Source organism: Pteropus medius, unplaced genomic scaffold, assembly GCF_902729225.1.
Source record: "Pteropus medius unplaced genomic scaffold, Ma_sr-lr_union100, whole genome shotgun sequence".
In the NCBI taxonomy this organism is placed as follows: Eukaryota; Metazoa; Chordata; class Mammalia; order Chiroptera; family Pteropodidae; genus Pteropus; species Pteropus medius.
In genome coordinates this window covers 46,421,995-46,447,265 of record NW_024340849.1, presented here as the reverse complement: position 1 = coordinate 46,447,265, position 25,271 = coordinate 46,421,995, and the positions used below count along the sequence as shown (strand labels likewise).

General features: G+C 36.0%; 1 protein-coding gene across 5 annotated transcripts in view; it reads right to left on the bottom strand.

The window, feature by feature from the left end:
- Window positions 1-25,271, bottom strand: part of PTPRM (protein tyrosine phosphatase receptor type M) — a 699,551-nt gene that overhangs the window by 231,291 nt on the left and 442,989 nt on the right. For 3 of the 5 annotated variants that reach the window (XM_039845843.1, XM_039845845.1, XM_039845847.1), the window contains exons 12-14: window positions 21,767-22,040; window positions 20,742-20,778; window positions 14,088-14,162 (exon numbers count right to left, since the gene is read on the bottom strand). In XM_039845843.1, the coding sequence (XP_039701777.1) occupies window positions 14,088-14,162; window positions 20,742-20,778; window positions 21,767-22,040 (386 nt within the window). The remainder of the gene's footprint in view (window positions 1-14,087; window positions 14,163-20,741; window positions 20,779-21,766; window positions 22,041-25,271) is intronic. The other 2 variants (XM_039845844.1, XM_039845846.1) reach the window with 1 other exon arrangement.

Below are 25,271 nucleotides of genomic sequence, written 5' to 3'. Positions count from 1 at the left end.
AACACAAAGAAAGGTGTCCACATTTAAACCAAGGACAGTGAGAGACAAAGGAACCCCAAATGGCCAGGACAACAAAGGGAGCCAGGCATTTTATTCCATATACTGGGTTACTGGAAGCACAGAATAGGTTATACACTGCTTTGGGCTATTACTGCTTCAAATAAAACAGTCGTCTTTGAAAATGCTGAAACTTTTTTCGTCATTATCATCATCATCATCATCACTTCCAATAGCAAGATAACAGCCTGGGTCATGCTGCTGCTGTTTATATCCCAAAGATGGACAGATGGAAAATATCATCCCTGGGGGAGTCATTACAGGTCTTGACATGATAGAATAATAAAGTTCCTCTCACGCTCCAGTGCTCCTGGAGACTACAGCATCTACACGGTGTTCATGTAAATAACACTCTATGTAGCATCAAGAAATCCATTTGTTTTCCTGGAAGCTCAAAACCAAGCCTCTCTGTGGCCCGGATTAATTACCTAGTTCTCTTGAAAGCCCTAAGGGTGATAAAATAATCCTCTAAAAGAATAACAACAACAAACTTACAGAAGAAGTTATCAGCAACCACCATTTCCTCTGCCTTTACCCTGGGCTAGCATTGTATGAGGTCCATTATATATGCATATCATTGCATTCATTCTCATACTGCCCACTATGAAATTAAGAAATAGTATTCTCTTGTTTTACAGACATGGAAGCTGAGATTTAAGCGATTTGCCCAAGAAGCCTGGATTTGAATTTATTACCTTCTGTCTAAAATAAATGCTTTCTAAATTATGCGCCCTGGGATGCAGGGTGTCCACATGAACCACCCTATTAAAATCCGGTGCAGATAATTATTAGGCTCAAATTCCTGTCTGACATATTTGAAAACTGCCCTAGGAAGTGTGCCATGTAGTTTAGAAAACCATCTGGGGTCTAAACCCGAGGGCTTTCACTGTCTCTATGAGCTGGTCATTTGTTCCCCAAAGGGCAGAAGACAGGAGACAAATATCGGCACACTCTGAGGTTTATCCAAAGTGGACTATACTAGTTGACATTTCTTTGAAGTCTGTTGTTTGACCTTTTTAACTAAGCATGCAAATGTTGTATTTTACTCCATGACATATTGAATTTTAATAAAAATAATGTTTTAAATGATTGTTTTCAGTAATAATCTCTTCCCTTTTCCCTTAGGACAACCTTTCCAGAGAGAGAAAGGTCATTTGATTAAGAATATATGATAATATATACAGCTAAGCTAGAAAAGCCATAGCTTGAGAATGAATCAGACATTAAAAGCCAAATTCAAGATCCTGTCACATTAAAACAATGATAAATCTAAAAGTAAGTAGTATACATGTGTGTAGGGAGGGGAGAGAGACATATGTAATTTTAACATGCTAGAATTTTAGGAGTCAATCCTTTAAAAAGTTTTGGGCCCCCCTCTCAGCCCGATGGAGACACCGATGAAAAAGTTTGACACTGATATTGTCAAAAGGGCAAATAAAATAAAGTACTTCTGTTGAAAGGACTGTATTTTTCTCTCCTTTCACTCGTCGGCTGTGACTTCCCCTTGATTCTTTTACGAAGTCAGTAAAGTATTTAAAATACGAATTCTTTCTTCAAAAGGAGTTTTGTTTATTCTAGATATATCCTTGATATTTTCTTGATCTGATCCCTTTTCAACATCCTGCTATGTTAAGATAATGCAGGAAATTCTGACTTCCTTTCCATTCTGATTAAATATATTGGATCGCATCCATAAATACTTTGAAAATATTCTCACAAATACTAAGTACTTTACAGTATTCTAAAAATACTTATTTGCAAGAGAGACTAGTTCAAATTCAACCAAATAAGTATCACACAACAATGCAACATAGTCCCTTGGCTACAAATTCTGAACGGACTTCACCGGCCTTTTAAACATAAAGCAGTTGAAATTAATCTTGATGCCTTATATTCTGAATTGTAGTTACATTTTTCTAAAGCAAGTAAAGGAAAGGTAATCAAAATATCACAACTGCAACAGTATTCAATGAATACCTACTACATGTCTAGCTCCATGCTAGCCACTCGGGTAAAGAGAAGGACTTAGCGAAAGAGATTTGTCACTCAGTTTTGTTAAATATTTTTAAAATATCCAGGTCTTTTCCATGCTTACTAATAGCAAGGACAAATTAATTTAGTTTTATTATAAAACTGAAATATATGTGCCTACAGAAAAGGCAAAAATAATTTAACTCACTAATAGAAAATCATGCAAAAATCTTAGACTTTTTTAAAACTGCAGGCACTTTCTTTTTCCCAGCATTTTGTATCTTTTACTGAAATCTTGGTTTATTTTAAGCTCAGCATTCTTTTTGGACATGCACAATGTACCAGATGAATAACAAAATTAAAAGGTAGATTTTCTAAAATATAAAATTTCAATTTATGCTTTCAAGCCAGAAAGCTCTATGCCTTAAGCAAATAAAAGAGTTAAATACATTGCTTTATTTTTCTTTATCACAGTGCTGATAGAGAATACACAAAAGAATATTGAAAAATTAAATTATTCTTTTATATTGAAAATCTTATGCATAGAATTCCTAAAGTTTATGAAGTAAAAATGAAAACAATACTATTTCAGTGCAGTACACATCTTTTAAAATATATTATTTCTGAAACCAAATGCTCGACATTTGACTCAGTATTCCTTCCAAAAAATGACAAGGAAAAAGGAACCGAATTTCCCACAGCAGCTCTGTATCCTCTCACCATTTTCTTGTAACTATACTGTTTTATAGATGAAACTGCCATAGCAAAATGACAAATATAACACATAAAAGAACAAAAAAGGGCAATAAATCACCAGTGACACTACAAGCCATTAAAATGCATTCAGCTGGTGTTGCAGGAGGAATAAAAATTTCCCCTCACTTTACATTCTTTCCAGCTGAAAAAGAAATTTTAGAATCTTCAGGCAACTCTTATAAGAAATCCCAACCAAATTCTCCTCACACTAACGTTCTATCTTGGCCAAAATATATAACACCGATGGCCAAAATATATAACACCGATACTCTTGTTCACCATTTAATAAGAAATGCCCAAGACAGGGCATATAAACTGTTAACCCTCCATCTAGATGTGATATTGCATTTGAAAACACTGGGATTCCTAGTTGAAAAACGGTAGTTCTGATTCAGCCACTATTTCCAATAAACTGATTTATCAGCTTAAACGAATAGTGTGGCCATTATTACTTATAAGGAAGCCTAAAGGAAGGATTTTCTTTCTTTAATTTTACCCAAAATTCTCTCAAATGGTCAAACTGAAGGCCTTACTCTGAAAATGACTCAGGAACCATATAGATATTACATTTTGCAGTACAACTGAATTATGTTAACTTACTTCATTATGCATTTATCACAAATAGTTCAGGATATTGGTAAATTCATTGAAGTGAAATATTTATTGAACTGTTTATGTTGGTCTTAATAAAGATGATAAATGTAATTTCCTTGAGAGCAAAGAGCACATGTTATACTCTTTGAATTCTCATCTCAACGCAGAGCAAATTTACACATCGAGCTCTTCAAGGACAGGATGAGCGAGTGAACCCTTCTCTCCCAAAGCAGGGACTATGAATACTCTTGGAGCGGTGCAGAACATAGCTCTCTATACATTAAGTGTTTCAAAGATTGAAAGACGTATTTTTTATTTCTATCAGAACTGAACTGTGTGCACTTTCTAAAAGTGTCCAACAGGAGGCTGAGCATTGCAAGTGTATGTGACACTTGGTACCACTGTACTTCCTGGAGTCCCACTACTCCTGACAGCAGTCACAGTTGGGAGCTCCTCTCTGTTATTATTATTGTTTTTTAAAGTGGTGTGGAAATTAGTCCACACCTTTAAGGCAATTTTATCTTTTAACAGAGGAATTCATTCCATCAGAAAATTGTAGCTGGGCTCTGAGTGCCTTTCGAATACCAAGAGCTGAGTTTTAGGTTGTGGAAAGTATAAAGATATATAGAATATGGCTCCTGTAGTAGCAGATAAAATATTTCTACACATATTTCATAGTAGACACAATAATCTCCAATATAATACTTTATGAGTCTAATGACTGAATTCTTTGAAAGGACAAAATATAACTGTCTGCAGGTATAGGTGGTGAGATTTTATCTCAGTTCCCATAGATTCAAACAATATTGCTGAGTTTTATTATCCTTTATGTTCTTTGTCGGTTTTGATTCATATGCATACCCCAGTAAATAGCTCTCAAAATAAATATAATAGATATCTCAGGCAAGAGGCTGAATGAAACCATTCTATCTCTAAGGCACTCAAAGTATTACTTTGGTGTGTTTGAACCTGTCCCTTAAATTCCCTATCAGGTGCTTTTCCATGCTGGTTGTAGATTATTGATAACCCTGGGCTGGTACTTAGACTGTATTAATTTCCTGGCATTTAACTCTTCTGTTCATATCCACTCACTTTTTTTCTAGGCTGATAGACAGTCTTTCATTTCTTAGAGTTTTACTTACCTTAGTTGTTTGGCCTCTTCATCATTCTCAAACATTTCTAGTGTGGCTGGAGTATATAGTGTAAACTTGAACCTGCCTGCCCCTCTTGAAAACATCTGAATTGCTTCCCACTACTCCTGGGAGCGGGACCAATGTCCTTACTGTCTGCCTCCCCTCCATCTGCCTGCACAACTTGATTGCTCATCCTTCTAGCCATGATGGCCTTTTTGCTGTTCTTCATTCTTGGGCATGCTACTTCCCACCACAGCACCTCTGCATTTGCTGTTCCTGCCACTGACCGAGACCCAAAGTTCAGGAAACAATTCTACCATCTTCAAACTGTAACCAGCGGTCTGAGCTACTCATTGTGGCTAAGACGTGATTTCAGTTACAGCTCCATCTTACAAATAGAGAGCCTTGGGTCCACAAAAGGACGAATGCCATCTATCTGTATTTAGCCCTGTCACACCTTATTGCTCATGAAGAGTCCCAAGGACCCACTGGCTGTCTCTGACACGTGAAGGAAGAGAAGTGGGCAGATGCAATCTGGGAATAGGAGTATAATGCAGATGATGTTGGTGTGAGGGGGTGGGCCACTCTCTAAAACAATCAAATTAAAACAAAACCTTTCTTATGATTCTTGCCAAAAGAAATGGCTGATTAAAATTCATTTTTATAAATGGGTTGAAAAACCATGGGTCTGTTTTATTTGCAAGGGAAAGATCTACTCATTTAAAAAATATTTACTATAAAGAAGAGACATTTTGCAATTGAGTAACATAAAGACAGTCAAAAGTAAGCACAATAACCAATTGAAAAAGATTGTTGCATTTATTCAAAATTTGTTCAGAATTTACTCATGATAGTGTCATCAACTGTTCATCATTCGGTAAATAATTTTGAATAATTTTGAATATTAGCCCCTATGGGGCTACAGAGGGCACAAGACAGACAGACAAAGCCCTGCTGTAGGACGGAGATACAAAGTAATCAGGGAACTTCAAAAAGCGGCAGAGTAATGGGCCAGATGGTGGCTTGGGGGCCAACAGGTCCGCTGCGCTTCAGGGATGGTGGTCTAGGGAGGCTCTTGGAGGAAATGACATTTGTGCTGAATCTTGACTGTTGAGAAGGAGCTGGTAATATGAAGATTGGGAAAAAGAGAGAATAGCAAGCGCAAACAGCTGGGTGGTGATGCAGTTTGGTATTTTGGAGAAACAGGAAGAAGATCAGCACCGAGAGTGAGAGTGTGATATGGGATGAGGACTAAGTGCAAGACGGGGGCCGGATGGTACAGACCTTTTAAGCTGTGATATGGAGTTTGGAATTTATTCTAAGCACAGTAGGGAGCTATTCGAGGGCTGTAAGAAGAGGAGTGATGGAATCAGACTTCAATTTCAAAGAATTCAGTCCAGCTGCCATGTGGCAAATGAATTGATGGAGAGCCATGAAAGTAAGTCAGAGACCAGTTAAATATTTCAGCAGTGGTCTATGCTGGGTCAGTGGCCGTGAGAGAGTGAAATGTCACTGAACCTGGAATATGTTTTCGAGTGAGACCTGACCAAACAGGTTTATATAAAAAAAGTCTAAATTATATAAAAAAGTATAAGAAATATTATGACAAGATATGAATAGATGGAGAAGTTTATCATATTTTTCAGTTACAATAATGTATAGATTTAATAATATTCCAATGAGAACCTCAGGGGCATTTTTTGGGACTTGACTGCCTAGCGTGTACCGACTGGGCCACCTTCTTGTTGACTGGGATATATGAGAACATAGTAAATGAGGTTCTTGCCCTCAGGGGCTTGTATTCCAGGAGGGAGAGAAAGACTGTAGGAAACATAACAACAAAACATAAAAGGTGATAGTGCTATGAAAAAGCAGAAAGTAGCAGTGTAAGGGGACAGACTGTGGAAGGAATCAGGGAGGTGCTATGGCAGGTTGCAGTGTTAAGAAGGGTGCGTACTCAAGGTAGACTTCAGTGACAAGGTGTATTTCAGCAGACTGTAGGAGGTGAGGGATACTGGGGAAGGCCATTCCAAGCACGGGAAAAGCAGGAACAAAAGCTTGAAGGTGGGAGTGTGGCTGATGTGTCCAAAAGACAGAGGTCAGGGCAACCGGTGAGGCAGAGAGAGAGGAAAAGGGTTAAAAAAATGAGAGGGGGCCTGTCATTTAATGCCTTAGAGGCCATTGTAAGAACTGATAGGTAGACATGGAAACAAGTGGCAAGGGATTTTTTTTTTTTTTTTACAAAGAATCAGGAGAGAATTCTAGTTTTATCATATAATAAAATATCATAAAAGACAGCATAATCAAAGATATTGATAATAGTGTAGGAAGAGATAAAGAGGGCCATAATGGAATCTATATGTGAGAACTTAAATACGGTAATATGATATTTAAATTCTGTGAGAAAATAATTATTTATTTAATAATGAGAGCCAGTCTAACTGGTTGTTTATCTGACAGAAAGCTAGACCTCTCCCCTAGCAACACTCCATATCATATCAGTGGTAATTTCCAGATGGATTCAACAGCTAAAATTCAAGGTAATGGCTGAATAATCTGAAAGATGTGAATACCTTCTCGAGCAAAACAAAAGTTTTGGAGGAAAATGATTACATATTTGATTAACTAAAAATGAAAGCTTTTTTATGTTAAAAGATACAATGAATACAGTCAAAAGCGTAATGATTGACAGGAATATGTATGAACCGACACAGAAGAAAAAATGCAAACAGCCAATACACATAGGCAAAGATCTTCAACTCCAGGAAAAGTCATTAGGATACCATTTTCACCCACCACAGTGGACCCATGAGGTTGTAAACGTCCGGTGCAGGTGGAGCTGTGGAGAAGTGGCACCCAACAGACACTCGTGGGAAGATGATTTGCTACAATCTGGGAGAATGAAGTCTGGTCAGTTCCAAATAAAAACAAACTTGTCCTTTGATCCATATTTAGGAATCATTTAGAAATAAAACTTATAGTAAAAAGAACAGATATAGAAGGCTGTTTATTCCAGTTTGTTGTAATTTTTTTTGCCATTAGTAGAAAAAAACTGGTGAAAATTGGAATGTCCATTAACAAGAGATTGGTTGACTGGATCATAATATATCCTTTCCATATAGAGGAACAATATCCAACTATTCAAAATAATGCCTTAGAGTGATATGTATTGGCTTGAAGCAGAATTCATAGCATATTAAAGTGAAAAATGCAAGTTGCATATTTAAATATATAGATGGTAGTAAAAAAACCCCCCAAAACTGCATGGGTATGTTTGTATATTTTTACATACATAGAGAGAAAGATGTGGAAGGTTCAAAACCTGAATGAGATTAGTGCAGACACAGGGTAAACTTTTTCAGTATCTCTAAGATGCCCTAAGAGCCTAGCATGATGTCTAGCATATAGGAGGCACTCAGGAATACATGCTCAATGAATTAATGAGGAAATGAAAGAGTTAGCATTCTTCTCATAATTAAAAAAATGTGTTAAGGCAGGAAAACAATAATAGCTGACATTTATGGAGGATTTACTAAGTACTATTTGTTCATTTAATCCTGATCAGATCTTTAATGAGTGTAAAACTGTAATTTTCATTTCACAGATGAGCAAACTGAGGTACAGAGATGCAAAATAACTTGCCCAAAGTCACTCTGCTGGTAAGTGACATAGCTGGAATTTGAACCCGAGCCCATGAACCTACCTACCACACTACCCATAGCTATTCTAGACCAAAGCTGCTGCCTGGTCCAGAGGTCTGTGTGAAAAGGGGCTCCTAAGGTTTTTCCATGGACCCCCATGGAGCACTGTTTGAGAACCATTGGGCCAGTCACTTTATAGAGTTTCTACTTGTAATGGTCTACATGACAGGGCAACCTGACAATGAGCATTTATAAAATATAGGATTTGAGATCCTTGCCTTCCCTAATGTTAACGCCCCCGCCACCCACTCCGCCTTGCTCTAGAACTATTCACCACCAAATTTGGATCCTAATTTAGCTTCCTTGTCTAGGGCAAAAAATCCACAAATGGGATACATACTGGATCTGGCACTCTGTTTCATCTTTGCAAAGATGGCAGGAAAGACAAGTTCTGAAAAGACAGTGTTAGGGCTTTAGAGTGTACCTAAATTTGATACTTGATATTTGATATAGACCCATTCATCACTGATAGTCCCGGAAATCAACTTGGGCTGTTGGTGGCAGACTTCAATTATGTATTTTGTTCTTAAGGAAAAGGTGTCATTTTCTGTAATCCAATGGCTAAGACCACCAGGGGCATGAGGAAGGCCTATGGTGCCAAGGCTGGGAAGGGCCGCTTGCCCTGGAGAGTGGGCAGAGACAGGAGGCCTGACCAAACCATCTTAGGGTTTGGGGATCAGAGGAGTTGGGGCGGGGGTAGAGATCAGCCTTACACAACTGTATAAGCAGAACACATTCACCAGGATGCAGAGAATACTAAGGGAGGTGTGTGTGCGGCGCAAAACATATACCTCTAGTAGAATTAATATGCTTGTTTTTTCCATTTATCCAGTAATATGTGGAAGTATGGAATTAGGAGCCAAGTATATAGATGCTGGGATTTTCTCAGGGCTGGGGATCAGCATGATATATGGTAGACGGCAAGGCGGCAAGAGCCAAGCAGATCCAGAAATTAGTGAGAACCCAAGTGAAAGGGCTCTGCGGGGCTGGGTGGGCCTGTAGGGCCCAGGAGGAGAGAAGAGACACTAAGGCTAAAAAAGGGAATGTTCAAACAGACACTGAGGTCAAAGGAACCCAGGGCTCAAGTTGTAAGCTTGGAATAAAATTTATGTCCCTGACTTGATTAAATGTCAGATCTTTGGAGGTGAGTACGATTCCTTTGTTTCCTTTTCTTAGTCATTATGACAGGTGGATGTTCGTGAAATAATGCATGTAGAAGTCTCTAGCATAGTACCTTGAACACAGAAGATTTTCTGTAAATACTGTTATTTGCTTTCCTGACTCAGTGGGAATCTAGTACAGTGACTTCCATGTTTTATATTTTACACACACACACACACACACACACACACACACACACACACACACACATGCTCTATACTCTATATTTGCTCTAAGAGCCACATTAAGGAGAAAAAAGAAATTCTTTAGGACTTATTTCATATTAGCTTTTCTTATATGCTGACACAGATACTCTTCCTATATACTGACAAAGACCCTCTCTGTGACCAAACTCTAGCCTGGTTCTTCTGAGCCCTTTGGACACAAAAGAACATTTGTGTCCTGAGGAAAATGCCCAGCAGTTGATCAAATATCCTCACTGCTCTTTACATGGGAAGGAGTAAAAAGTGACAAAAATTCTCTCCTGGACCAAACTCTAGCCAGGCTTATCTGAGCCCTTTCTCAGCTAGGCCTTAATGTCGGCCTAAAAGATTCGAACAAAACACTAACATAGTTTCTAACATCTTAATGTTGTATCCCTAGGTGACCCTAATCTCCCTTAAAATGTCTGCTTGAGAAAATTCCAGACTGCCCAAAGAATTGACTATGTTCTAGTCAACACCTGAAGACAGGGCCCGTCCCCAGCCTCTGTGGGCTGCAGGAGCCTAACTTTGGATAAGTGCCAGTTAGCAAACCCAGATGAATTTCACATGCACTAACAACACACTCTTCCAGCTCTTGTAATTTTTCGCTTCCCTGACTCTATGGAGTCCCTGCTTGCCTCTCTCCCTTCTCCCTCATTCTCCTGTTAAAATGCCCAGTGACTTCTATACAAATCGGAATGCAGTACAACTCCATCTACTGTCAGCAGTTACTGAATAAATCTCTTTTGACCACTTTAACTAATGTGCAGCTGTATGTATCTTTGACAATAGAGGCATATGCTACATGTATTCTTTTTCAAATCTTGAAACTTTATGTGGGAATAATTGTTGGCTAGTTCTCTATTTTTTTTAAAGTGCTAATTATACCTAGCGAGTAGTTCTACATGCTCTGATATATCTGATTTATACTTGAATCCCAGGAGTCACTTTGTTTATAAATATTCTAGGATACAGATTTTATCACATTAGATATATGAGTTAGCCAAAATGGATGATAAAAGTCTATTTAAAGAAATCACTCTCTGCAGCATCTCAGAGCTGGCTATATACTTAAATCATAAATAGAAATATCTTAATGTAAAATAAATAGCCTAGACATAGTTATAAAATTACCTAAAAAATCTTGAGAAATTTCTAGTATGTACCAGTTTTAATTTTCTTCCAAAGCAGTTCTATATTGTAGACAATTAACTACAAAATAAAAGAAATGAAGCAGAAACCAGAAGGATTTCCAGTTTCTAGAATTTTCTGTGTGTGCTCTTTAGAGTAGGATTTTTGATGTAGACAAGACTTTTATTCCAATGATACATTCAGTTCCTTTCATAATCTGCTAAATCTAGCGGTTTAGTAGAGCATTTTTTTTTTAAACTGGGTTATAACCCATTAGTGGGGAATGAATCAATTTAGTAGGTTGCAACTAGATTAAAAAAAAAATGAACAAGAATAAGATAGAAAAGAATAGAAAAAATAAGAGTGCATCTTATTCAGTGAGTAGCATTGGTAATACAGTGCCTAAACCTTTGGCTCCAGTTAAATTTGTGTGTGTCTGTGTGTGTGTGTGCATGTGTGTGTAGTGGGTGTGATATATTCTTACTGTTGACTGAGGACAAAATAGTTTAAAAAACATTCCCCTGTGCAATGAAAGGAATGCTTACCAAACATACTAGCATTTGGCAGTCTGGGCTACATTCATTCGGTGAATTAAATCGGTCAATATTTATGAACACTGTTGTGTCCAGTACAGTCCTTGTGCTGAGGTCACATCGCCAGGGTGCTTGTTTTCTTTAGTGTTAAACAAGAGAGGGCGGTCCCATCTATATCAGTATATAACGCATTGTGAGATAAAAGGAACTACAGAGGGCTCACTATCTATTGAATTGTCCTAGTATAAGTATAGCTTCAAATAGCATTTATAGAAGCATGATGTCAGCACAATTAAAACAAACAACAGAAGAACCTGCTTAAGGCATTTCAGAATGCATTCCTTATGTACTTCCTGTTTATTTCTGGAAGGGACTGAGTTGATCTAGTAAACAAAACTACAACTGTTCAATGGGTCACAGGTGTGAAATATTCAGCTATCCCACTGACCATTTCCAAACTGCCTAATGCATTGAGAAAAGTTTTGGAATATATGTCCATTCCCTCTTTAGTTACAAAACTGTTGTCTTGACTGCTAAATGACAAGTATGAGAGTAGTTTTTCATTCATATGAGCATGTGTACATGTAGGTTTGATGTTAACTAATTCAAATATGCCTAACGCCAAGAGTCTGGGCAACCCCAAGTAAAACTTTTTATAAGAGTTAGAACATCTATACCTGGCACACAGAAGGCGCTCAATAAATGTCAAATCAATGATTGAATTAAATCTCAAGCCTCAATACCACTCATGAATAAATCTACTCTAAAAAGACAATGTTACTGCTATCAAAGTTGACGGCTAATGCAAATGGAAAACACAAAAGAAATATTACTTGAATTTGAATTTACCTGGGTAAGATTAACCATTATTAAAACCAGCAGTAAATACTGAAAACGGAACTAGAGTAACTTTTTACTGTTTTTTGAGGCTTATTCTAACATGCCATCATTTTAATCCTTAATAAACCAAAGTAAGTGATGGAGATCATCTGCAAGCCTTAAAAGAATGTCAGCCATATACTACAGCTACGCATGTGTCCTTCACAGGCTAGGACCAGAATGACAACACACACTGGATCTGAAAGCCTTGTAAAGGAGGCTGATTTATAAGGTATCTTCTTAATCTGCAAGTTTTACAGAGAAAGCTATATTCAGAAGTTTCACTTACTTCACGTCGAATAAATAACATGTTTAGTTTGAAGGTAGTAGATTACAAGTAAAGCCTGAGAAAGGGGCTATTTAAGTATATTTCCCATAAGTACTCATTTTATGATAGTAACACATTTTTAATGACTGGCTGGCAAGACTGGTGCCCACTCAGACATAATGGGGCTCAGATTTGCTGAAGGATCCCAGATGACCTTCCAGGTCGACACTGAACCCTACAGGGTGCCATGGGCTAGTCCTGAAATGTAAAGGTTGTAAAGGGGAGGACTTATGTAAAAGAAACTATCCCTTAAGTAGTTCTGTTGGGAAGAACACTTCAGAAGTTCAGAATGAGAAAGAATCTGTGACAAGCAGAACTTCAATCAGTAAAATAAATACGCTTAAAAGAAACTTTAAAGCAAGGAAGCAGAACTGTTAATAATAAGTTTGTAGCTTACATGTCTAAAATAGAGGACTGAAATATGTAGAGAATTCTAGTGGAGAAAGAAGTGAAATTATCCTACATTTCTTTACCTTATAAAAATCAGTCTATAATGCATCTGCGTTTCAGTTGCCTTACTTTCCAAAATAATAAGCTCGCAGAAAAACCTAAATGTTTATGAATTTTTACCATGAGTTAAGCTTTACTCTTTTCCCTTAAACATCAGGGTATACTCCTTAGTTTCACACATACAAAACAATTGCTGGAACAGAAATGATATGGAAAGCAATCGTGTGTTTCTTACTCAGCTCTAATCGTGCCTATACCACGTGCAACAAACTGTGGTGCCAATGATCCTTTGGAAGCCAGAATTTGAGTCCTGTCCTTGTAATTATGTTACAAATATTGACCATGACTTGCTTTGGTTGCAGGAAAAAAAGTTTGTCTTCTGGGGTTTTCCGAGCACTCACCTTCGATTTGGAATAATTTGCTGGACTCTTTTCCTATGTGAGTTTACACATATGTCCATGTACCTTTACAGGCAGTATGAATGGACAAGTTGATTTCTCTTGGTATAAAGAAGCACACGGTTCAACTCCAAGCCATTTGGTTTTTTAAAAACTTCTCTAAGTTATTCAGTGCATTTGACTTGCAGATGTGCACTGCTTTATATAAATACTTTGCTTTGAAACAAGGATCTATAAGGAATGCAATCAACTCTGCTCTAGTTGTATGTACACGAAAAGCTGTTTGAACAGTGTCACCCCAAACAGCTTTGAGTGACTTCAATACATAACACTGGCAGACAAGATTGTGTGTTGCTAAATGTGTGTCCAAAGTAGACCTTACAAGGTGAAAATTAAACCTTTCTCACACTCAAATTGCAAGGCCTTTTTAGCTTAATTTGGATTACTGGGAACACATCTTTATGGATTTTGTTTGAAATCCTGTTTGTTGTCATTGCTATTGCAAATCCAGCAAATTTCATTTCTATATAACATTAGGCTAGAAAGGAACACATCAACAGACAGACACACAATGGAAACATGCAGTGGAGTTGTGCTGAATGCATGGATATAAATGTGCACAGAGAAGAGGCCAAGCACATCACTTCATTTAATGCGGGCACAGGTCTGTACCAAGAGTCTGAAACATTGTAAACAAGCCTTAAGCAAAGGAGGAAATGTAGAGGGGAAACGAAGCTGAGAAAAATGAGCAGGAAATGGGCAAGATGACTCATCTATACTTGAACATCTGACCTGTCAGTTGGTCGTCGCCTGCAGCAGGGGCGATGCGAATGTAAGGTGTTGTAAGCTGAGTCACGATTATCGCAGCTATGGCAAAGGAAGATTCCCAGGTCAGCATGCATGAGGGAAGAAAAAGCCAGACTGAAGCTAGGCTAGCAAGGAGAATCTCGATCAGTATATCACATTGTCTCAACTTTGTTCCAACAACAACAAAAAGAGAAGGAAACAAACAAACAAACAAACAAACAAAAAAAACCATAGCAAGGTGCTGAATTTCTGAATTCTTTTCCCTTAAACCAGTTTTAGTCAGGCAGTTAGATTTCTAACTATGACACCGTTGTAAGCTTTGGCTGAGATTTTTGGATAGATCAACTGAAGAAAAAAAAAGTAAAAACAAAAACGTTAGTCCCCGATAGGGCTCTAGACTGAGTAGTGTTTCCAACCGCTATTGAGTGTGATAATATAAAGATTCATTGCTAATTCTGATGATCCAAACTTTAGGTTTCAAAATTTATTAGACTATTTAAAATTCTGCTGCTTTAGTCACAATATTTTCTCTACTCGCTAAAATCACCTTTGTGAAGAATATTATCCTCTTTCACTAAAAAAAATTTATGTAGAGAAACCTCTCTGATAACTGCATTTCATGTAGAGTATTTCCATTTAGAAATCTCATTTTGTCACATTAAAGGAATGAAAAAAATACACCTCAAAGCATTAGTTAAAAAGAATAAAAACTAATCATTGTCTTCTCTACAGTTGTTATGGTTAACATGTGACCAAAGAAATGATTTAGATTTCTGAAGTGGACTAGGCGGGTTTCTTGGTTTTCCTGCACAGCTCAGCAGTTGTGTTTAAATGGTTAACATTTATGACACACAGATATTGAAAAAAAATATATAAAATTAAATGTTGGTTCTAACATGATACAGCTGGAAAATGATGCAAAGAAAAAATACTGAAAAATTAAGGACAGGCTTACATGAAAGATTACTAATTTACGTGGAACAGCCTGGGCGCTATTAGAAATGTGGCAGCGAGTAAGGAAAATAGATCATCTACCATCTGCAGACAATTAAACCCAAAACCGCTGCTGCATAATATTTTGAAATATCTCTCTGCACCATTCAGACAGTGCTGCTCTTTTTAACTAGACAACTGCAACAACTGGGTTTAAAAGTGGTATAATCATCTTTCACATATTATTAATGAAAACTTTCTAGTTTTACTAAGTGAGATGAATAAACTAACAGTTTGGTCAGAGAATGGAGAACTCTCAGGGTATTACAGGGATAATTTTCTTGATAAAGACATAGTATGCAATTTTGCATACTGATATAATAACTTGTGAACAGTAAAATGTTATTTCTCACACTTGTTGCAAAGTTGGTACCAATTCCAAGTTTATACATAGAACATTTGCTTCATAGAACAACTACTGTTGTTCAATCAACACTCCTCTGTGGTTTTTCATTACTTACAAGAAAATCCTACCTACTCTACTTTTGAGAAAAATTGCCTTATACAAAAACAGAGCAACTATCCTACTGAAAAAAGTAAACAATAGGAACAAAAAGTTATTTAAAAATAGCTATGTTGGGCAGCCATGTATTCACAACTAAAAAGATGGCTAACTGCAATCTGACGCTCAAAACTTGCATTTAAAAGTATATTATAGATATCAGGAAAGATTTTTATATGATTTATATATTTTGCCCTATAAAAGTTTTCATTTGTGACTATTATTTTTAGTCACAAGAAAAAAATGTGATTATGTTACAAATCACTTTAAAATATGGGTCATCTGGCCCACCGCCTGTTTTTGCAAATAAAGTTTTATTGGAACACAGCATGCTTATTTGTTGATGCATTGCCGATGGCTGCTCTTGCACAGTAATAGCAGAGCTGAGTCGTTGTGAAAGAGACCATCTGGTTCACAATGCCTAAAATATTTACCATGTCCTTTACATAAAAATTTGCTGGCCTCTATCTTAAAAATATCTGTAAGAATGCATTAAAGAGAATATTTCTAAATTTCATAAAATAAAGTCAGAAATTCCAGTCCTATGCTTTGAAGATACTTCTGGTACTAATAAATTTAAGGTATCCTTGAGATATAAAGATATGCATGAAAGAATAAAAAATACATCCAGCGTATCAGACTTCCAAAGTGCCATTTCAGTTGCACATAGTAGGAACTTCTGGATTTTGTTGAACCAGTATTTGCCAAACTGTATTTTACATGACTCCAGTGTACTTTGAAAAATGCGTTTGGGTCAAATAAATTTGGCAAACATAGGGCTGAACAAAGTTAAACAGGTTTCTTTTCCTTAGAAACTTCTCAGGGGCCTTAATATACTCATGACATACATTATGAAGACTATTTCAGACCAAGAAAAGAAAATATTGACAAATGCATATCTTATTTATGTTTCTACTTCTATATCCATAGCTCAATGATAGCAGATTAGCATATATGAGTGGTCTTACTATATAATTTCTTTTCTCTTGCATTGAATATGAGTAATTAAAAGGAATCTTAATTAGCTTTACATCTCAACAGACATTCTTTTCAGTTCTTTTGTCAGTGTACTTTCATTCTGTACCAGTGTAGCCTAGAAAGGATGCTATTTCCTTAAACAAAACAGTGAACAGAAAAACAGTCTAGAGCAAATTCTCAAAGAGCCTAGTGATTAAAAAAGAAACATTCGAATCTCTGAATATAGTTAGAAATTGTATCAGAACAATGGAAATCCTTCAAATTTTCCTGAAGGTCTTCCAGTGAAGCATAGGCACATTTGCTACAAATGTAAGTGAAATAAAATACTAAACTTAAAAACAGTGAAGCATTTTTGCACAGAAAATTCACCTTAAAATATGACATTAGAATAATGGTTTGTTTTCTTTTTTTTTTCTTTAGGTTTATAGTCTGACTACTACAATACTTTTGAAAAGAATTTAGCATGTGTTCTCATGTGGTTTTTCTTTTGATTTCTAGCTACACTACTGTTAACCAAATCTTAGCAAGGAAAGGAACAAGTTAACACATATGACCCCAGTCCCCATACACTAAAAACAAAAACAGACAAAATCCCCCAAACTTTTATGAACTCAGAATCCTCAAAATTTAAAAGGAGATATATATATATATATGTATCTGTACTTGGAAGTCCCACAGATTACACTATGCCTGACATACAGTAGGCACTCAAAAATGTTTAAAATAAATGTATAATAAGAAAACTCCCAAATGGCTATATTATCAAGGACAAACACAGGTGGCACCATGTTATGCAAAATATTTTTTTATGGAAGACTGATACAAAGTATACAGTTTAAACTGATTGTCATAACAATTAGAATATACCTCATTTCATACAAGAAATCTAATTTACTAACAAGACAGATTTTGATTTTTAAGTGTATCTTGTCAGTTTAGAATTGATCATCAACAAAGTTTTCCAAAACTAGCATAAAAAGTGTTTCAACCCTACTAGTTACCATAAGGCACCCATAACATATGTAAGTAAGGGTCAAAGAAAACACATATACTAATTTCCAAGATAGAGCTGGACCAAATGGTTTTGAAAAGAATTCAAGTATAAAAATGTGAATGTGATTAAAAATCAAAATCAAAATTAGGAGAATCTAAGACTTGCTAAAAGATACTATTTTTTTCCACTGTATAGATAAAAAAGAATCCTATAATTGGGAGGGTAATATCCAAACATTATGTATATTCTGTCATTGTACAGTGTTTTTATCTTTTAACTCAAGAGATAGAAAATTCTGTTATAAGTTTGCCTATAGTGAACAATCAAAATACAGTAACATACTTATGAGAAATCTAGATGTATAAATTAAAGAAGGATACACAAAAATATAGGCAATCCCCAGTGTACGGGTGAAGATAAGTAATAACATACCTTAGGTTTTGTTCCTGTGTCTAACTTTTATGAGGCTTTATATTTAAGATGATTAGTGTTCAAATATACTCTTGGAATATAATTAAAATAATCACAACATTAAATTTATACATAGTATGAAATATATCTTTAAGAAACAAAGCCATACTTGAAATTACGAATTAGTTCCTTGTGAAAAATATCTACCTCCATAGTTTTTCTATAAAGATTCTTGTCAATGATTGTTTCATGAGAACATCGAACATCTTTAAAAATTTAGAAAATAGCTTAGGGAAGTAATTAAGTATCTGAAAATTCAATTAAGCCACCACACTGTCAGTAATATATAGCAAAAACCAGAATGTCTGAACTCTTTTAAATTTCAAACATCTTCACTATGTAATACCAATAAAATTATTAGATCTGCCTATTTCTCTGTTTTGACCAAGTACTCAAGATGGAATTGCTTACCACACTTCAAAAATAATTTTTAGTATGAATAAGGAAAAATGATGTGATTATAAACGTGCTAAAACATTAAACTGTGCTATAAAGGGAGGTTGCTGAATCTGTACATGTAGAAATTAATAAAATAAAATAGTACCAAACAGTGTAGTTTCACTTGATAGGAAAATATCTCCTAAGGTTTCCTTCTATATTATGATTTTATGAATAGAAATGACAATGTTATATAATGAATATTAAAATCTATTTCCCTCTTTCCCCTAAAGAGGTTATTTGGATAGAGTTTGTTGCTGTGTAAATGTTTGCAAATGACTCAGAAAATATGAGTGGAGAATATTTAGTCAATCAGGTCATCTAATTGCCTAATCGTCCTTTGGTGAATTGAAAAACAAATTATAATATTGATTAAATCTAGCTGATGGAAGAAAATGGTCCAAATCACCATCTAATTCAATCTATTGTGAAAACAGCAAACGTCAGATTTCCATACTTATGAGTGTTATTTATATAATTATTTAGATATGTAAATGAACATGATGACAGATATTTCATTGCTTTCAGAGTTAACTGGGCAGTGACTCAATCCTAATAAAGAGGAGGACAGATACTTATACAATGCAATACTCTAACTGGCCAGAGATTCTGCTGGATGAAAAGCTATGAGACAGTGAAACACGGGATAGGAGTCCAAATGCTTGGGATTAAGCCTTGACCCATAGATTATTAGCTGAGTGAACTTGATAAATCAATTTGTCTCCCAAAGTATGCATTTTCTTAATCTTAAAAATAAAAATAACAATACCTGTCTCCTTTCCCACAGTAATGTTAAAGAAATAAATGAGAATAGGAGTATGAAAGTGATTTTCAGCTGTGATGTCAAACATAAGGCATTATAAATTAGGCAATCTGCAACTGAATTTACTTTTGGAGACCTCAAGGGTAAGTAGAATTTGATAAAGCAATTTGAGCATGGGCGATGACCTGGAGGTCTAGGAACGTCAATACCTCATTCAAGGGCCTCACAATACTGTGATAATAGGTAATAGCATATTATAGTTTACAAAACCCATCAATATCTTTAAATTCATTTAGTATTAATTTATTCCTATAAATAAAGGCACTTAATCAGGTATAATATAATATAAAGAATTGAATGTTTTTAAATCAATATAATTAGATTCTTGGAAATAGAACTATGAGCACATGAAGAAAAAACAAAATACAAATGAGGTGAGTACCTCACACAATGCCTGGCACATAACATGAAAGCAAGAAATATTTGTCAAGCTAACTGAATAAGAATTCAATGAAAATTTTGAAAATGCAGATGGACCCACAATATATTCAAATTATGTTGCCTGAAAGTTAAACAAAAAAAACAAGATATTTTTATCAAATAGAACTCAACAAGTGACTACTCAAGGATTGATTAAATCTAGTGCCACAGATCCGATGACGCCTTCCTGCCATTACGTCTAAATTAAATCACACACACTTCCTTATCGTGCATATGGTTATTCTAAAGTCTGAAAGAATGTATTGAACTACAAGTGTAAATTTATAATGCCTCATTTTAATGCAGCATTTTACATTTCTCAAAGCATTTCATCATACACTTCAACATGTAATGGTTAAAACCATACTGCAAAGTGGACAAGATGAAATGACAACTCGGGCACGCACGCAACTACACTTTCTCTCTTAGGAGGCACTGTGTGGTGAGCTTACTCGTCACTTCTACATCTCATCCTTGATCACATTTTCTCAGGATTTGAACCAGGCCTTAGAAACAGAAATTCCACAATAACATTTCCTGGTTGTGGGGTTCAAAGAGGCACACATCATTGGTTAAGAAAAAAAGCCCAGCCCACATATACTCTATAAAGCTATTATAACTAGTAGGTACTTCCTTAAAATGGCAGCCAATATTTTTCTACTTTGCATGAGAAGATTCTCTGGATATAGTACTACTACATATGGTACTATGTTTTTTTTTTTTTTAAACTGTACTGAGATCATATAACACTTATTTTAAAATAATTCTTAAAAATAATAACCATTGAAAAGTGCTTGGAACATAGTAACATGACTTCTTATTTTAAAAAAATATCTCTATGAAATATGGCAGGTCAATATTAACTGCCATTAGATCTTAATAAAAACATACATGCACACACACACACACACACACACACACACACTTATTTCAATGACGTTAATATTTCAAGAAGTTTTGAAATATCCTCTAAAATTTTAAGGACATAAATTAGGAGAGTATCCCACAATTTCAACCTACCTTTTGTGGCCACTCGGACACAGTCTATTTTGGTTTCCTGTGTCAAATAAAGAGGGAGGAAAATCACTATTCATGTTTTATTTAAAACAAATAAAAATATATGTAGTTCTCTTTAAATATAGATAAGAAAATATCTCATTGTTCTACATGTGGCATTAATCACACTATGTTTACTCCTTGAACAATGCTCAGATACACTTTCTGGCCAGTGGTGGTGACCATTTCTGAAGCAGATGATCAGCAGGGAGCTAAACACAAAATGTCTCTGCCTGGTGGCCCCTGGCCTCCTACTCCAGACCCTTAGTCTCTCTCTGGTTAAACACTACTGGAGAAGAACTCTGTGTTCCAAACTTCCTCCTTTTTCATAGGCAAAAGTCAAGTCAACTATGATGACACCCAGACCCATGCTGTGAAGGAGGGAAACCACTGTAGCAGCTGCAAAACCTGCCCTTCTTTCTAAGGAGACTTTACTATCTTATCAGAGTTCTAGGTTGGTCTGAACAAGAAAGGGCAAAAAATTCAGAAATGACTCGATAATTTTTATTTATTTATTTATTTTTCTCATTTTCTAAAGGCGTTAGGAAAAAAAAAAAGATACCTAATTTAGTCAGTTACAGGAAGCATAAACTCTGTGGAACCAAATAAATGGAACAGAATTTGCTGAAAAGACAGGTGTGAATCTCACGAAATTTTAAATGAGCTGAATGTATGTATCGTAGCTATATTATTTTCCTGTAAAACAGTCAGGTAAGCAGAATTACTAGGCAACTTTTGGTAACAAGTAAAAACTGAAAATAAAAACCATCATGTTGATGATATGTTCTTTCTACCAAAACAAATAAGAGTATATTCATTTCTTTCCATACGTTTCTCTAGGTGAAAATAATTTTAAAAAAGAAAAAAAAAAAACCCACACTTGTTCCAAGTAGGAGCACACAAAAGCATCACTATTTATTACTATCTTATTTAATCTATGTTCACATTAATAACTCTAGCCTAAGTAAACAACTGTCTATAAAACTTACCCCATTGGCTCTACTAGCAGCTTGGAAATAAATTCTGTAGCTTTTATGGGGAAGAAGAGGAGTGTTCCAGTATCCATTGTAGGTCTTGTTATCACCAATAGTAAAAGGCTGAGCGGCTTGCAGGCTGTTTGCTGGAAATTCTGCAGCGAAGTAGTACTGTGAGTTCAGGATGGAAGCATTCTGGAAGTGGATTGGCACTGGGTAACACTTTAAGATTTCTGTTGTCTTTTTAGTTCTTCGAGGACGTTCTTCCTCAACAACTATTTGGTAGACACTGGGAAAAAAAAAGAGTATTATCAGTGATATTTTATAATAACTGAGCTGATCCCCTTTGCCTTCGGCTGCATGGATCTACAGGATATCCAGAATAAAGAATATATTGGATATAGTCAATAATAAGTGTTTTGTACATAATGGACACTCACACAACACTTGCTCAATGAAAGAGAGGTAAAGTGTTTAATCTTCCACAGAACTCTCTCACCTCAGATAATACAATTTATTGAGAGAAACAAAATTCACCATAATTACAAAGATCTTGTATAATAACAATCTCTGCTATTTATGTGAACAGGACAACTAAAATAATATTTTTCTCACATGTAACTGAAGATGACTTTGTAGACAATTAACTCAGTTTATCTAATAAATGAAATTATATTAACTATACATTTATTTTTAAAAAGGCAAAAGACAACATATTATTTTCTTCAATGACATTTGTATAAATGCATGTGAAGTTTTATCAAGTCACAAAACACAATGTGTAATGACTCATATTAACAAAGATTTAACTTTGATATTTTCGAAGTTTTATCAAGTCACAAAACACAATGTGTAATGACTCATATTAACAAAGGTTTAACTTTGATATTTTCTTATATGCCTTTGTCCTTCACCATATTTAATCAGTGGAAAGAGATGACATAAGAAAGGCAGAGAAAAGAGAATGGAATTTCAAAAGGCAAGGCCTTGGAATTAAAAGCAGTTTCTAAGAGTAAATTATGAACAGGGCTACTTAAATTAAAGATAGATGGAAATGGTCATCCTTCAAAGATGCCTGCAAAGACAGATGTCCCCACAGAGCAGTGGATCTCCCACCTTTCTCCCCTCGCCCTTCCAATGTCTTTGACTTTTGAAGTAACCTAAGGAGAATGGAAAAAAACTTGAAGGGATGAAGTTTTTAGTAAGATATATATATTTACTAGAGTGATGAATATTTGTGCAGTTTTGCTGAATGACAAAAAAAGTTTCTATACTGATAAAAACTAAACCTTGACAACAGCTTTCAAAAACTGAATCCAAATTAGATTGAAAGTCTTGGCAAGGAGACGTATCTTTTTCTTACCATATCAGAAAAAGCACCATTTTTGTTGTAATCCTAGACTTGCTCAGTGTGGGGAAGGCTTGGGGAGGTCCCTCTTTGGGATACTGTCTGTGTGAACTCTAATCTGCACTCAGTGAAGTCATCTATTTCTGGAAGTACAACCACTTACCACGTTATCTATTACAGTAACAATGCAGCTGCCATTCAGTTTGTAATTCTACCTAAACAAAAATCAATTGTTGTAGAACAGAATGATTGCTCATTAGACAGGCAGTCCTGCAGGTGTACAGTGTAATGATAATGTGAATTCTAAGCACACATCTGGTAGAATTCTCACCGCATGATAGATCCAACGTGAAAGAAAGTATTTAGGAAGAATATTCTTATAAAGAGGCTAAGGAACATGTATAGAGGTAAAGTGGACTTTGATTTCTTGTCCCCCTTCTCCCTGACTTATTACATTTACAGATGGTCTATTTTAAAATACATCTGCAAATTTTTTGACACTTTTCCCACCAAGAATAGGGTTGGCCAACCTTAATGACTACATGCGACCTAAAGAATATAACAAGGGGACAGTGTGTAAATCTCAAGGCTTCAGTCAGAGAAGGCCATGCATCTTTAGCCTGGTTCCCCAGGGAAGCTATTTGGAAGAAACTAGCCACTATGCAAGTGGTCCAATACCCCTGAACCTGCCATGCTGGAGAGGCCACGCATGGGCATTCTGCTTGGCAGTCCTGAAGAGCTCCCAGCCAACAGTGAGCATCACTGACAGCCATGTATGTGGACTACCTTAGAAGGCCACACAGCTGAACATCCAGATGATGGCAGCCCATGAGAAACCACAAGAAGGAACTGCCCAGCCAAGCTTTTGTTGGTCCACAAAATCATGGCAAAACAGAAAGGTTGCTTTAAGCTAGTACTAAGTTTTGGAATAGTTGGATATGTAATAAATATTAACAAGAATATCAAGTCATAGTATAACAAGAGTACAGGGTTAAAGTTAAAGCAAAAGACCATAGCACCACCACAGACAAAAGCTGACCCATGAAGAAGTTTAATTCAATATGCCATTAAATACAAACAACATTGAGAAAGTGTGACTCTTCTCTTGAAATGCCTTTGAAAGTGGTGGGGACACAGTGGCATGTGCTTCTATATACATCTAAGCTCTAATCCTAATTCTTCTAACAACTGAGGTTTTAAAATAATTTCTTTGGGTCTTTTCTTTCTTATGAAATGAGAGAATTAAATGGACCTTCGAAGGTACATTTTATATTTTTTATTCATAATTTTTATTCAGCATACAAGAACTACTTTCACAAAAGGAATATATCAAAGGAATAAATTGCTTTGCAAAGGAATTCTCCATTAAATAAAATAATTTTTAATATTGCCTTCCTCTTATCAGTCAGCTTTCCCAATTTATTTGCTATATGACATGATTTTTGAAATCACTTTTAAAACAACTTGTGGGAAACTCATATACTAGACAAAAATGGAAATATGAAGATTCATGGGAAAAAAAATTTGCCGGAATTATTCCACGCAGGAAGTGCTAGATCAGGTGCCTTAAACATGCAGGTTTTATTTTCCCATGTTACTGGTGAGAAAACTGAGGTTCGGAGGTGAAATGTCCATACTATCTGGGCACAAAGCTAAATGAGTAGTAGATGTGCTCTCTTGATCATCTGACAAGAGAGCACTAGCATCACCTGTTAAAAATTCCTGGTTGTGGTACTCACGTGAAACATCTGCACCATGGGCTCACGCGATCACAACAAACACACAACCAGTCCATCCACTTCTTGTAATCAGTTTATTCTGAGTATTGTCTAGAGATTCTTTCTCATTCATCACATCAAGAGAGTGATAGATGGTAATTATACCTTGACCTTAATTCCTTCTCCCATCTGCATCCGTGTCATTAATGACTTATAGGAAGGACACTCTCTTGGATTCTGCAGTGTCACCAGGACCTGGCTTGTGTCCTCTCCAACCCTTGATCCCTCCCAGGAACCTCCTTACCAATGGCTCTGAGGACAGTGATCACTCACTTCTCAACCTGGAGGTAGCTCCCTCCTGCTTCTAACTCTGCCAGGTTAAAGATTAGCACAGGAACCTCCAAACTTTCCAAGAGCCAAGATCTTGAATTCTGCCGCAAACATCTTTACCTCT